Source organism: Cherax quadricarinatus, chromosome 3 (assembly GCF_038502225.1).
Source record: "Cherax quadricarinatus isolate ZL_2023a chromosome 3, ASM3850222v1, whole genome shotgun sequence".
NCBI classification, from domain to species: domain Eukaryota; kingdom Metazoa; phylum Arthropoda; class Malacostraca; order Decapoda; family Parastacidae; genus Cherax; species Cherax quadricarinatus.
Window position 1 is genome coordinate 45114873 of NC_091294.1, and position 14647 is coordinate 45129519.

Here is a 14647-nt window from a genome sequence, read left to right on the forward strand (position 1 = left end):
TTAATACGAAAATGTACATATGGGAAAGGGAGGGGGGAATCTGGTCTTACTTCTCCCTGTAGGTTATACGACATCACTTGTTTAAAACAATTTCTGATTGGAGCAGCTAGAAGGAACATCTCTGGAATCAGTTACGAGAACATGATTGACAATAAAATCTTGATCAAGTCTTGAGATGTTGCGAAAAGCGATCACAAATCTGTTTGTTAGATTTGTATTGGAAACATTATGATAACGGTAACACAGTTAAGGTTCTAGCATTTAACTCGGCAGACTACACTGGATTAAGAGATCACCCAGTTAGCGTTGACTGTGTTAACCTGTTTAGGGATTATCACGAACGAGATCTGACTAACGCTAATGCAGAAAACGCTCAGTATTTTATTTTCTAAAAAGCGCTGTAATAGCTGCCACCCGAAATTATTTTCTTCGAGGAAATAAAAAAAAAAATATGCCGTAATTATTACAATCATGGGGGAAGCACTAATTCCATTAGGTCGTACAGCACTTGGGAGTTAGTTAATGAAGTTTGATCCAAGGAAGGACAAGGTGCCAGATCAACCAGGCTGTGATGGATATGTGGGGCAGGGGACCACCAATAGCAAGAGCCTGGTTGACCAGGCAAGCACCAGACGAGTCTGGCCCATGGCCGGGCTCCGGGAATACATACTCAGGGAACTCATCAAAGGTATATCAAAGAAAAGTAGGTTGCTCATATTCTCAAGATCATGAGCCCTTCACCAGCATCAGTGGAATATAAATTTAAATATATCTTGAGTAAGAAAAACGGTATTCAGGGCTGTATCAGATGTTGAGAAGAGCCCCTTAGCTGCTCAGTAAAAAATAATACAAGAATAGAATTAAAATTGCAGGAGAATATATGGCCGTAAGTACGCAAAGTTTCTTATAGATAGTGAGAATTTAATGTTTGGGAGATACACGGCCACTTAAATCTAACTTTGGACCCATTTACGATAATGGCAGAGAAATATGCGCTATCTATTCTATAAGAATGATATTTTGTTTATTTTCAGTTTTTTTTTTTTACAGTAGAAGATACTTGTACAAATGAAGTCCTCTAGAAATTTATAATTATAGAAGACCCGAGGAAAATAAATTATACAGGACTATAGTTACTAATGTTTGTTGTATGGTTTTATTGGGATATTCATTTGAGACGTGATCTACAGGCGCCGGTGACCACAAGCAAGGGTATCAACTAGGTTGAACTGTACCACAGTAACTAGCGATATGGTTTTAAAATAAATAACAAAAAGGCACAATACCGTGACTGGAACGATACACAAATAACCCGCACATAAAAGACAGAAGCTTACGACGACGTTTCGGTCCGACTTGGACCATTGACAAAGTCACTTTGTCAATGGTCCGAGTCGGACCGAAACGTCGTCGTAAGCTTCTGTCTTTTATGTGCGGGTTATTTGTATATGGTTTTAAACAATTAGACGCGTTAAAATTGATATATTTTACTTCTGCTTCATACTGCGTCAAAAATAGTTGACAGAGTTTTCGAAATATCAGCATCATTGAGCGATGCAACAGTTATATTGATACTTTTATAAATGATTACCATCTAATTTCAACATATCTTGCGCATGTTGTGTATAATGCTAAGACTATTGGTTGCATCATTCATATATTATTCATAAATATTAGCGATAATAACTATATTGCCCTGTACTCTTGTACTGTGTTTATCTCCTCTTAGAGGGAAAATGCCCAGATATTGCGCATGTGTCTTAATTCATCATCTTGTCGGTAATATACACCATTGATATATTGATACCTCTCTTCCGAGTTGCTACACCAGGGATGACGTAACCCAAATGAATCTTGGTCACCATTGTTTCTTCTCTTCTATTTCCACCTTTGTAAATTTCCACCTACTGTAAATTTATTTTAATACACTATTTCGTAACGTTACTCTCTTCTATCTCATCGTCTTGATTTATTATTTTTATTTAATTTGTAATTTGTAATGTTTCTTAAAATCTATAATTATTTCCGTTTGTATTCTTGTCAAATTACGAGCTCTTGTGATTCTGTGTGATGTTACCATGTGATGGTATGTTAATAAGCTTCAGTAGTAGTTTGACATTTCTAGGATTTAACATTTCTTCACATGTGCTTTACAATATTGTTGGTGATATTTCCGGACGTTGGACTGGATAAGACCAGCAGAATGAAACTTCAGTCTGTTCATACTTGCGTCTTTATTAATCATTTCTGAAGATGTGGAAGATAGCCTGTGTGGTACCTATTTACAGAATGTTTAGATAGTGACTTGGCTTAGGATAAGGTAGGTAGCCTATTAGCTTGACTTCAGTGGGTAGATGATTGAAATCGCTAATGAAAAATACAGTTCATTTTGAGGAACACTGACCTGCACCACCACTGCCTTCTTTCACTGTGACCTCCCCTCTTCCAATGTGACCATCTCCTTTCAACTGTCTTATAGATTAGGTCACGTTTCTGAAGAGTTTGTTTCCTGTCTCCCTCCCTCCGTCCACCCTTACCATCACTAACCCGTACCTTGTTCTCTTCATCATGTTACTTTCCCTTCTACTTTCTCTCTCCGTTGTAACCTGTTCTTTCCTCCCCCACCTCGACGCCGCACGCTTACACCTCCCACAGAGTTAAAATGTAGCGCTCGTAAAGTCATTTGTTAATATGTTATCCTTTCACATTCGGACTAACATACATTATTCTTCTTACTTTCATAAATCATCTTCACTTGTGAACCTCCCCCCCCCCACTTGAACTTTCTTCCTTTACTCGTGAACTTTCTCGATCATTTAGAAACTTCTACTATTATACCAGCGAAAAAAAAAAGATAGTAGTTAGCCTCTTTCATGTGTCGTTTTATTGAAAATCTTCGCGATTTTGAAATAACCTTCTATGGTCGTTCGCAGAGAGAGAGAGAGAGAGAGAGAGAGAGAGAGAAATGTGCGTCTGCAAGAAGCTATGTATATAAGAGCAAAACGGGGAAGTGCGTATGCAAGGAGCTAGGTTGATGAGTGTAAAGTGTACACTGGAGGTGGGAGAGCCGGACTGACTCGGGGTTAGTTGGGACGGTTGGGGGAAGAAGGTAATCTTCCAGACACACGGTTCCAGACGCACGTCTTCCCCACTCCGGGTCGCCTTCCTCTTATGAAAGATCACATGTAATCAAGTATTGCCTGTGTATCTATATAGTCTGCATAACAGGAAATATTTGATTTAGTTGGAGTCCCACTTCAGACTAGTGGTCTATAGCTAGACATAAAATATTTCCGATATTACCTACTTGTCTGTGTGTGTATGCACACACACAGACAAGTAGGTGTGTGTTCTAACATTGAAAGATGGTGTGCGAAAGTCAGTATGGGCAAAGAGAAGATAAGAGGGAAGGATGAGTCACGAGGCTTCTCTTTTTTAGCAGTGTGACATTTTAGGGAAAACTGAGGTTGGATTGTGGTGTTCCAGGGACGACTTCATGTTGGAGGGACGTCGCTCTGCGCACCCTCACGCCAACTTCCCAACGCAATCCACTAAATGAATCGCTATGCGAAATGAAGCCGCTGGATCAATATATAAAAGATCTCCTTTATCTCTGTTCCGTACTGTTTATCTTGTTTAAATACTTTTTTATGGGATTTAGTTAACAAGTTTTTCGAATGGGATTTTTAATTTTTAGTCTTCATTTTGTTTGTCTGCTAAACTAACTTATTTGTATTGCATGGCGTCATGGAACCCGAAGATCCGGTATGACGTCACATGCCGGCAGAAGATGCTAGAATGTCTCCCTAACACGACATCTGATGATAGTACGAACTGTCACAGCTTATCTACACTGGTTATCACCAGATTAATATCTATAGGACGTAAAAATAACAAGATAGAGGGTTGTTCTAGTTAAGTAACATGTGAAATTGTTGGTGAAGAAAGGCGTGTTGGCAGCCCTGGAAGAGTGGTGTCTGGGAGGTCTGGCTGGCTGGGCGAGGCGAGGCGAGGCGAGGCGAGCACCACACACTGGACGGCAGCCGTGGGCAACATGAGTCCTCCACACACCTCCTGCACCTGCCACAACATCCACAGCCGCTCCATCGCTGCTGCTGCTCCCCTCACCCCTCCCTCTGCTGCAGCAGCGCATCTTACAGCGACAACAGAGAGCAGGAACAGCTAGCAAGTTTGGGAAATATCCCACGGCTCACTAGTCCTTCTCTAGCTCCCCACTCCACGCTAAGCATTGTGGGAGCTATCAATGGCGTGTTAAATGTTGATATTTTTTACTTTTAGATACAGACGCTATATGAATTGTGATTTTGTCTCCAAGTCGTCACACTGAACATTACAAGACATAGTATTCCCTGGAAATAAATATTTCCACCCATCTGTGATCTGGTGCCAAAACCCCGTCAGTATTTCTGTGAAGTTGGTGTCGCTCGCACTAGGCAGCTGTATGTGCATGCTGCAGGAAGGAAGTACAGTTCTTAACTGTTCCTGCTGAAAATATATACTATAAATCAGCTAAGGGTGTGTGTGTGCGGTGCAAATGAAGTGTTATATCTCGACCTTGGCCATAGTGGGCGGAATCAATAGTCGAGAACGCACCGGGCGGAGCTGCCTCACGTCTGGCGTGTGTTTTGGCCAATAGTATATTTCCTATTACATAGCCAACATGATGCACGTATTTATGAACAAAGTGCAGTAACTAGAGGCTGCTAGTCCAACTCGTGTATAACGTCCTTCACCTCTAACCATGAACCAGAACCAGTTTTTGGTGACAGTTTTGTATTGTGAATCGACCAATGCACATTCTGCTTGTAAAAAATATCATCGAATTAGGCAGACCAGAGATATGTTAGATAAACTTAATGTTAGATTAGATAGTGAACAAATATTGTTCTGCTAGTCCATGTTTTTCTGTGATAATAATTTAACATTCAACTGTGAAACGGGAACTAAGTTAAACTGAGAATCACAAACAATTGTGTATGACCACTGTATGTTATTTGGTGTGGAGAGTAAAGTATTGCTGGCGACACTGCCAAACCTGTGATGTAGAACATGACCTACTTGGTAACAGTGGCACATTCATCACACCTGGCACCATTGCCTTCTACTTGAATATTATATGTACTAAAGGTGATTATAAGGCTTTGGATTTATATTACTATGAGGTATTATTCTAATTGGAGGTGTTAGTAATTGTTAAGCTGCTTTTAAAATTAATATCTAATTGCAACATTAGTCAGTGGCGTTTGTTAATATACGATTTATCTTTTAAAAGGGTTAAAACCATTTCTTTTAGTTTTATAAAGACAACATGGAAGAAGTAAGGTGGGTAGTCAGAACATGACATAAGGGAGTTGTAGATAAATCACCAAACAAGGAGGAGGAGGTCAAGTGGGAGCACCACCACCCCGTGGAGTTGACTACCTCCACGTCAATACTGAGCACTGCACGCACCCTCTGACCCCACCATCCAACACCACCAGAGTTTTCTGATCTGCGCAACTTATTGCAGCGACACAACTTCGTTTTTTTTTTGGGGGGGGGGAACCGTGAATTCTCCGGGAGATGTTGAGGATCAGCTAACGCATTTCTTTATAGCATATATGCCATATGTATTGGGTGGGTGAAGTTGTGGTTGTACAAGATGGAGTCAAGTGAGGGGAAGGTGAGGACGCCACGTGGCGCCATAATCAGGTGAGGCAGGAAGAATCGCAGCATTCCCTCACCCAGGAATGTCTTCAGGAAACTAATTGATCCACTTTATATATATATATATATATATATATATATATATATATATATATATATATATATATATATATATATATATATAGTATACAAAAAAACACGCACTTACACAAACACATTCACACATCGATTCGCTTTTACAGGTATAGTTTCATAGTTTCAGCTCCTAATCCCATCTCTTAAACTTATATGACTGACATTCCTGATTCATACTATGCTTCCCGATACTTCGGATACTTGCTCTTGAAGGTGTATATTGATCTTGCCTCAACCAGTTCCTCATCCAGCTTATTCCATTTTTCTCCCCACACACTAAAACAATACTTTTTTAACGTCATTGTGACTTGAGTGTTTCCTCAGCTCTCACCTATGTTAATTGGTTTTCCTAATGTTCTCTCCGTCATTAAGCTTTTATCAATTCCTCCTAATTTTTGCATATAATAATGTTTCTCATAGACTTTCTTTACCAGTGTTGCCAAGTTCATTTCCTTCAGTATTTTCGCACTGCGTTCCTCACAGTTTTCGGACTAAACTGATGACAGACCCCTGCAGTCTGACCTGCTTTATCAGATGGGTCTCCACTTTAGGGCTGCATTTTCTATGATGGACCTGACATACGTCGTGTATAAAGTCTTGAAGAAATTTGTGCCTCCGACGATATGCTTGTGATGTTAACCCCAAGTTCCTTTACGGTTGCTTGTGTTTGCAACCTCTACATTTTAGGCTGAGTTCTTTCACTAATCTTCCCATACCTTTACCAGTCTCCATGACATTGCACTTGTTTGGATTGATCTCCAGTAGCCACTCCTTGGGCCACGTCTGTAATTTTGGTAAATATCTCTGGAGCTTGTCTCTTTACTCTCTTGTTCTTCTCCCTTTCATTAATTTTACATCAGACAAAACTCGACCCATTCTGGTAGATAATTTGCAAATATTTTAAAAAAATCAGTCCCATATATGGGACTGTTTCTAGGACGAGTAACGAAAGGGGTCCCAATATGGGACCCCTTTCGTCTCTCGTTCATTCTGAGATTTATTTCTTATGGTTAAGCTTTGTATTTTGCCTTTCAGTTACTCCCTGATCCATTGGTACATTTTACTTTTAAACCATACACATTCTTCAAATTTGGAGTTTAGTCTAAGGTGGGGTACCATGTTAATATTTTAATAATATTCATGACTAAGATACCCGCCTATAGTTGATTATCTCTCTTCTCTTCCCCTTTATGTATATATGGAACGCATTGGCCGTTTTCCAGTTGTTTGGCAGCTCCATCTCTATCAACTGCTAGTCTGTCATGACTCAGGTAGCTGCCCCTCAGTTTTCTGTGAAGACCTTCCACAATCTGCTAATTTTTTTCCATTTTTTTTGGTCTTCCTCCTTGAGTGCTCCTACATCTTTCAGACTTATCACTTTATTTTTACAGTTGTTTTAGTTCTCGTGTGGCCCTGGAGTAACATTGTTTATATTTTGGCCTTTGGTGCTAAATCATTTTCGAACTTAGATTTCTTTCGTAACCTTACATATTCGTTCCCGTTTCTGCTGTTTGGTACTATGCTTTTCTGCCTTTTTGTATTAGGTATGTCTTCTATGCAATCTTTTATTTTCTCTCGTCTTTGTGTTCCTGATTAAACCATGGGTGGTTTCTATTTTTCTTATTCCTTCCTCACGCTAGGTTGATTGTTTCCCATTTGTGTCACTTGCCTTCTTCATCTCTCGTGTTGCCTTACTTTCCATTTTACTTTTTTAAATCATACTTTCATTCCCCTCTTCAGTTATTTGATTTGATATTAGTCTCATCCATTTTCTTTCTCTACACCTTGTTCCGCTTAATATCCAAAGCTTATGTTTGAATAATGGCTCTCACCTAGTAGCTTATCATAGTTAATTCTTATGTTGTATTCGTTTTGGGATGGAAACTGGATAGCCTTGCTGTGACGACTCCCACTCTCATCAGTTTATTTTTTTTTTATCTTTAGATAGTTAGATATTGTTGCTTAATTATGTTTTTTTTTTTGTTTGTTTCCAGTTTCCGTGGGTGTCTTAACTTACAGTCAGTTTCCCAATAATTAAAAGTGTCTCAAAATCAGCTATTAGCTTTGGTTCTTCTTGCTCTTACTGCCACTGACTATAATAGGTCATTGCCTCTTGCCTCTTTACTCCTTTTTTGACGTACTGATATATTATTCTATATAAAAAATACACCCATGTATTAGCATTCCGTTGTTTGGTGAGGTGTGGAGAGGGTGTAAACCACTGCCACTCTTACCTATGTCCCTCTAGTCGTTACTAATTACAATATAGTCTTTGAACTCTCCAGTGTTTAGATTTCCCAGTTCTTCAAATCAGCGAATTTGATCATCAGCATCACTCCTCTGTTTTTCCTTTATTTTCTTTCTGTTTGATACTCAGGGAATATCACAGCCCTTAATAATGTTGCGAGTTTCAACTCAGAAAATGTATTTGCTTTTCTTTTGTACCTTATTTTTTAATTCCACTTCTTATGACTCCATCTGCATTCTAGTACCACATTTTGTTTCCACATTCAGTTTTTTTGTTTCATTTCGGGAGGATAGGGATAACGGATCAACAGTCTCTGAAGATGAGTTAGGAAGAATGGCGGATTGGAGGTTGGGAGTGGAGGGGGGGGGGAGGACCGGTAGAGAATTGGAAAGGCTGAGGGAGGATAGTGGAGGTGGATCATGAAAGAGTGAGTGAAGATGGAGGATGGTGGTGGGTAGTGGGACGTTTGTGTGCTTACTGCCGGCCCGCCGCGTGCATGCCACTAGGAACACTCGATACAAACTGAGTATATAGTGTTAATTGTGTACCTGTGCGTATGTGTGATCTGCGCCAAGTTAGATCATTCTGTAAATGCAGACATTGCAAGTTCACCTTCGATAGGTGGCGTGTTGGGTGGCATGAAGGTGGATGAAGCATGGACTTGATTCATCAAATGAGGGAGACTCGGTGAGAGGTTGAGCGCCACTTAAACGAGCTCTCAGCGCTGCCAGGCTCAAGTGTGTTTTTACTTCACCACACCTGCCTTGTTCTTGTTAGCTTCTTGTCTGGCTGCCAGCCCACCCTCTCTCTTGTTCATGTGCCTCGTGTGCGTCGCGTTCTGCCTCATCACACTCATTTCTCTTCATTGGTTTATTTATCATGGGAAAAATCATCTGACATGGGTCTTTCGTGTCACTATGATGTTAAGGCATCTGTGATCGCTTACTTACCTGGACTAGACTCGGTAGTCCGAGTGAACTCTTCATTTTCTTTTGAATTGACTTTAACGGCATCGTGAGTTAAAATCAGATTGTGGACAAATACCGACTATAGGAATTCAATAGCGAAATAGTATACAAACTTCAACCCATAGCAATAACTTATCTTTAGTGGATGGGTTTGTAAGTCTGGTATCGTCCGGGTTTTCAATAAGTTCCTTGTCCGTCACAGGGAACCTTGTTACCAGATCAGACCTTCCTCAACGCCCGCTTATTAACTCCAAATTTAATTTATCTCAAAAGAGAGTCATGAGTGGACAGTATTAAGTTTTGATATATAATTGCTCAGAAATTTAAGTTGATTGAGAAACATTCAGTATACACTGGCTCCATGTAGGGGGTCACACCCTTACAATCCGGTCCTAATCCTTACACAAGTAGATATATTTCGGTCACTGCGCCATCCGGTAAAAGTATCCACGTATCTCAGTAGCCCAGCTTCCTCTACCTCAGTGCATCCCCTCAAGGAAGGTTCCTTGATGTTGGTGAGGGGCTCTTGATTTAGGGAATTGGATCTGTGCTCCAGTTCCCCGAATTAAGCCTGAATGCCTTCCACATCCCCCCCCCAGGCGCTGTATAATCCTCCGGGTTTAGCGCTTCCCCCTTGATTATAATAATAATAATAATAATACCTCAGTGCACGGAAAAGGAATAATGCAGAGTGGTCATAAAATTCTACTGCATCAAAATATAAAAATGTATATACGTGTATATATTTTTAATACCTGGTTATTAAAAATACGTAAAATTGTGATGCTGATCAAGAGAGGCAAGAGAGGATCTTTATTAAAGTAATCTCATAGAAATCAATTTCTGGAATGAAAAACTCTTGAACCTAATCAAAGGTATATGAAATTGAGTGTGCCTACACATGTCAATTGCTCTGTGACCCTTCATCTAGCAAAAGTTAACCAGAGTTAGAAAATTGAAGCCGATTGGACAAGGCATTCTGAAGTTATGAACATAGACCTAGGTATGAGGACACTAGCTAACAGATGGATGGCTCTGGCAACATGCCGTGCAGTATTAAGGGTTCAATCAACTCGGGAAATATAAAAACGCAAGTATTCAGCTGTAGTAGTTTTAAAATGATCTTTAATCCTGTTAAAAGTTATTGTTATTCTTCTCAAGACAGTCCAATTTTATGAAAATTCCAACTATTCCATGTTTTAAAAAATATTTGTTGTATTGACAAATTAACCCACACACAGTATAAGCTGAATGGGTACTATCCTATCCGTAAAATGCATCAATCATTATATATTGAAGACATTCAGAAGAGGTAGATACATATATTTTGATCGCGATAATTAAAGGGAAATAAAGATTCACACAGTTTTACACACAAAACCGTCAAATCTGCACCTACACATTTGAATGTTACTCCGCCGTCGTCGAAGTAGGAGGCAGCTTTTTTTTTATACCAGGGTACGGGTGGTGATGGAACTCACGGCAGGTGAGTCTTAAAACTCCAGGACAACCACTTAAAGGTCCCTTTCGGGGATACCTAATAATGTCCATTAATGTTCATGAGGTACTCCATTAATATTCATGAGGTATTCCATTAAATTCATGAGGTACCTAGACGAAATGTTCTCACTGCCTCATATAGGTGTTGTGGTGTGGAAACCAAGTTCTTTTTTAAACTACTCTCCGGGAGTCTAATGAAGATCCACGGCAGCTAGACTTTGCGAGTTCTCGTCATGTGCTCTGATCTTAGGAGTATTCTTGTAATCCCACTGATGATTAGGGTTTCGTTTTGTTCTACGGATGACCAATTCACTTCACGCCATTAGCGTGAGCCTCCCCTGCTCCCCCCACCAGCAAATAAATAGTTAGGGTCTGAGATCCATACATCTTATCCACTTTCTTAGCCCCAAAAAAAAATGTTTTTTTTACTTTAGTTATTAATTAAATACTTACTCCTGACTTTAATTCAAATATTTTCACTTATTCTAGATACCAGTGAGTTTTTCATTAACGAACATGCATAACAGCTGTTGGAGATTGGCAGTGATGATGGTGTTTGTTTCTCGTTCTGTGATTGGTCAATTATCTGTTATTGAGGGGTAATTTTTTCCCCTCCATTAACTCCAATCATTTTTTTTATAACGGATGGCCTAAGGATGGATTTTCTTGGTTACCGGAAGTATTGACACCAAGACTTGTCTTTACTAAGCTAACTAATGTTGACTACCGACCTAACGAATGGGAAGAATTCCAATCATGACATACCAGTCGTAAAACCAACATTCCAGTACTCTATCCTTCTATCCTTGCTGACCTAATAACAACTTTGAAGAGATTTGAGCTAAATCTTGGCACAGCCAAGTTCGTGTGAGATTCATTTGTAAAAAAAAAAAAATGTATTTGTGGCCACAGTGGGGCCTGTACTAACCGTAGTACGTATAGAAATGAAATTAGTTTTGACGAATCTTAAAAGGCCAGTATGGTACACAGGTTAGAATTCTGGCCTATTAGTTTTAGAATTGGCTTACCGTGGGATCGAACCTTGCCTCTTCTTGAGTTGTTTACAGACGTTATTACAATCCTACCATTATCTCGCCTTGCAATTCTTGAGCATGCTTAAACTTCTGGGTTTGTTTATATGTGCTCATTGGTTTGTGTTGCCCTAATTAAGTGTTGATTGGATAAAAGTGTAATGGACAGCATCTTATGAAATATTGTTATGTATTGTAGGTTGGTCGAGAGCCTCCGAGGTAAGCTGACGTGGCTAAGCGGCGAGGCGGCTTTCGTTGAGCACCTTCAGGCCCAGCTGGACGACGCCACCAGGGCGCTGCAGCTTGCTGCCACTGATATTGCCGCACTAGACCTCTACCACCACGACTACGCCGCCGTCCAGGACAAATTACAGGTACTGTCTCTTATACACTAGGTCTTAATGACCCATACACCTCATATTGCTTCCCTGCTGAGACTCGATATTAATCAAGTGAACAATGCTTCATATTTTGGACCGAGTATTATTAAATTTAGGGGAAGCACTAAACTCATAGCGGTTGTATAGTGCCTGGGGAATGGAAGGTAATCAGATTTGATCTAAGGAAATGGAGAACAGTTCCAATTCCTTGGATAGTGAACCCCTCATCAGCAAAAACATCCAAAAGGGTATTTTGGGTCGATACCATTGTATAATTTCAATGTTATATGCATAAGGGGAAGGAGAGAGTTGCTGATCACAGGTATATAGCAGTGTGTAAAAATGGGGGTTGTTTTGTCCTCTTGTTGAGACTGAATGACTCACATTCAGCGACTTTTTTTAATATAATAATAATAATAATAATGCTGATGGGGAGGGAAGAGACGGGGAGATTTGGCATAGGTCCAGTCTGCCTCAGTAGTGAGAGGTAGCGGGTCGTGAATAACATGGGGAGGTGGCCGTCTCCCAGGTTAACCATCCCACCCGCGGCCCGGGTGAGCTAGGGCATCTAAGCTATATCTGGATCACTGGCGGAGAAACATGGCACATGCCCCTGGCAGCTGCACTGCCCTTGGCCTCCTGGGGCTCTGACGCCGTTGCTGGTCCCCTCGAGTTGCATCATCCCTCGTCACACACTTAATCCCCCCTGAAGCAAGCACCACTAACTATCTCGATCCTTCACTCAGCCATATATCTAATGGTTCAAGCAAATTGGAACATTATAAATACAATTAGGTAGTGCCACGTGCTTCTCTCTGCACTCTCACTCCCCCATCGTGTCATTTCTTCCCCCTCCCCTCCCCACCCCCATTTTTTCCCTGTGAGGTGGCAAGAGTCCAGGCTTCCCCATGTAGCCAGTCAGAGTTGTGATCTCTTGTGAAGAGGACACAAGGGACATTTTCTGGCGATATGAGTAGCACACGCACTCACTACATCAGAGCCAGTGAATGGACAGTGGCAGTGATCCCGTATATTAGACCATCAATTACTTCATGAGGGTGCCAACCTACGAATTCGCACCTCACTAACCAGATCTCCAATAACTGAAAAAGTGATAGATATTGTGATATGTATTAGTATAAGATATAAGTGTATATAAAGAAATACAGCATCAGGAATCTTGTTCTCGTACAGAGTATTGGACTGCGCGTCAGTCAGGCAGCCAGCGAAGCCAGACACCTCATCAACAAAACAAAGAGTCACTACATATCTGAAGGTCGATCTTTACCACAAGAAATTGCAAGTCAGGTAAATAATGTAATTTTTATTTGTGGGTAATACATTGCACTTAGGTAATGTGTGTGTGTGTGTATTTTTTTTTTTTTTTGGGGGGGGGCTTGTCTGAACATCCACCTCTTTCCTTAGCGTAAAACAGTTAGATGAGCAAGTCACGTGTGCAGCAGTATCTGTATTGACGAGACACTTCACCTGCTCAGCAGGCTTCTTCATATGGGATACAACAGGATCCGTAGAGATATAGATCGGAGTTGATTATTCCCTCAGCCTGGAGGGACTGAGGAACTGACCAACTGAAAAACTTTGGTACTAATCACCCCATGTCTGTATCTCCACGGCTTCTGTTGTCTCTGCATTTCGACTGAAGAAGCTTGTTGAACAGGAGAAACGTCTCACCCATTAAGATACCAAACTGTTGGACATGTCTTACTCATCTACATGTTGGTATTGTTTATCATTAATATATTGGTAAAACAGTTGTTACGAAAATTCTTGAAAATGTTACGTAAGTTAATCTGTACTTAATTGTGATATTTTTTTTAACCAAATGTAGGTTGCTTTCCATGCAAAATTTCCATACAGAATATTTGTATAACTTTGTTACATTGAACGGGGAGGGGAGGGGGTCATATTCACCAAATTTGAATGTAACGCTGACGAGTATGTGAACAAAGACACTAATATACAGAACCGATCTTTATTTGGGCAGCGTTTTCTCTCTGGAGATTTTTCCGTTATTATTTGTATTGTTTGTATTTTGTAACTCGAATGTGACGATTGTTTTTCTTCCGCTACCCCTTGTCAGCTGTCAAACTTAGAACTGGAAGCGGAGAGCGCGGTAGCAAAAATGGAGGATGAACACCAGGAAGCGAAGCGGGCGCGAACCATCCGCTTCGAGTACAACCGCGATGTTGAGTCGGTGCAAGCGTGGATTCAGTCAGCAGAGTCGAAGGTGCAGGACAAGAGCGTAGACCCTCACAAGCTCAAGGAGTTTCTGCAGGAGATTCACTGTGAGATCGGAAGCGTGACAGACCAGCTGGAGCGCGTGACGCGTCATGGCCATATAATATGCCAGCGCACCAGCAATCAGAACGAGAGGGAGCTGGTGGCCAACACTGTTACCTCACTTACCGAACAGCTTCAACAGGTCAGAAACTGGCTGGAGGATAAGAAAGCTCAGGTGGGCGATTCGCTCGAGTCCTGGCAGTTGTTCATCCAGCTATACAACTCCTTACGCAGCTGGGTAGAGAGGCAGCGGAACTTCTTGTCAGATCCTCTTAAGTTTGCCACCTTACCTGAAGCCCGCGCCAAGCTGCAGGAATATGCGGTAAGCATTATGTACTTCCTATTTTGTTGTATTAAGTATGCCTATTTAATACATTTCATATCAGTATTTTTTTACCACTTGTATAAATTTCTTAA

At 40.7% G+C, this 14647-nt stretch overlaps 1 protein-coding gene across 25 annotated transcripts in view; it reads left to right on the plus strand.

Moving 5' to 3' along the window:
* Positions 1-14647, plus strand: part of LOC128684052 (uncharacterized) — a 1018196-nt gene that overhangs the window by 794701 nt on the left and 208848 nt on the right. For all 25 annotated transcript variants that reach the window (XM_070091648.1, XM_070091672.1, XM_070091678.1 and 22 more), the window contains 3 exons: positions 11749-11923; positions 13124-13237; positions 14031-14552. In XM_070091648.1, the coding sequence (XP_069947749.1) occupies positions 11749-11923; positions 13124-13237; positions 14031-14552 (811 nt within the window). The remainder of the gene's footprint in view (positions 1-11748; positions 11924-13123; positions 13238-14030; positions 14553-14647) is intronic.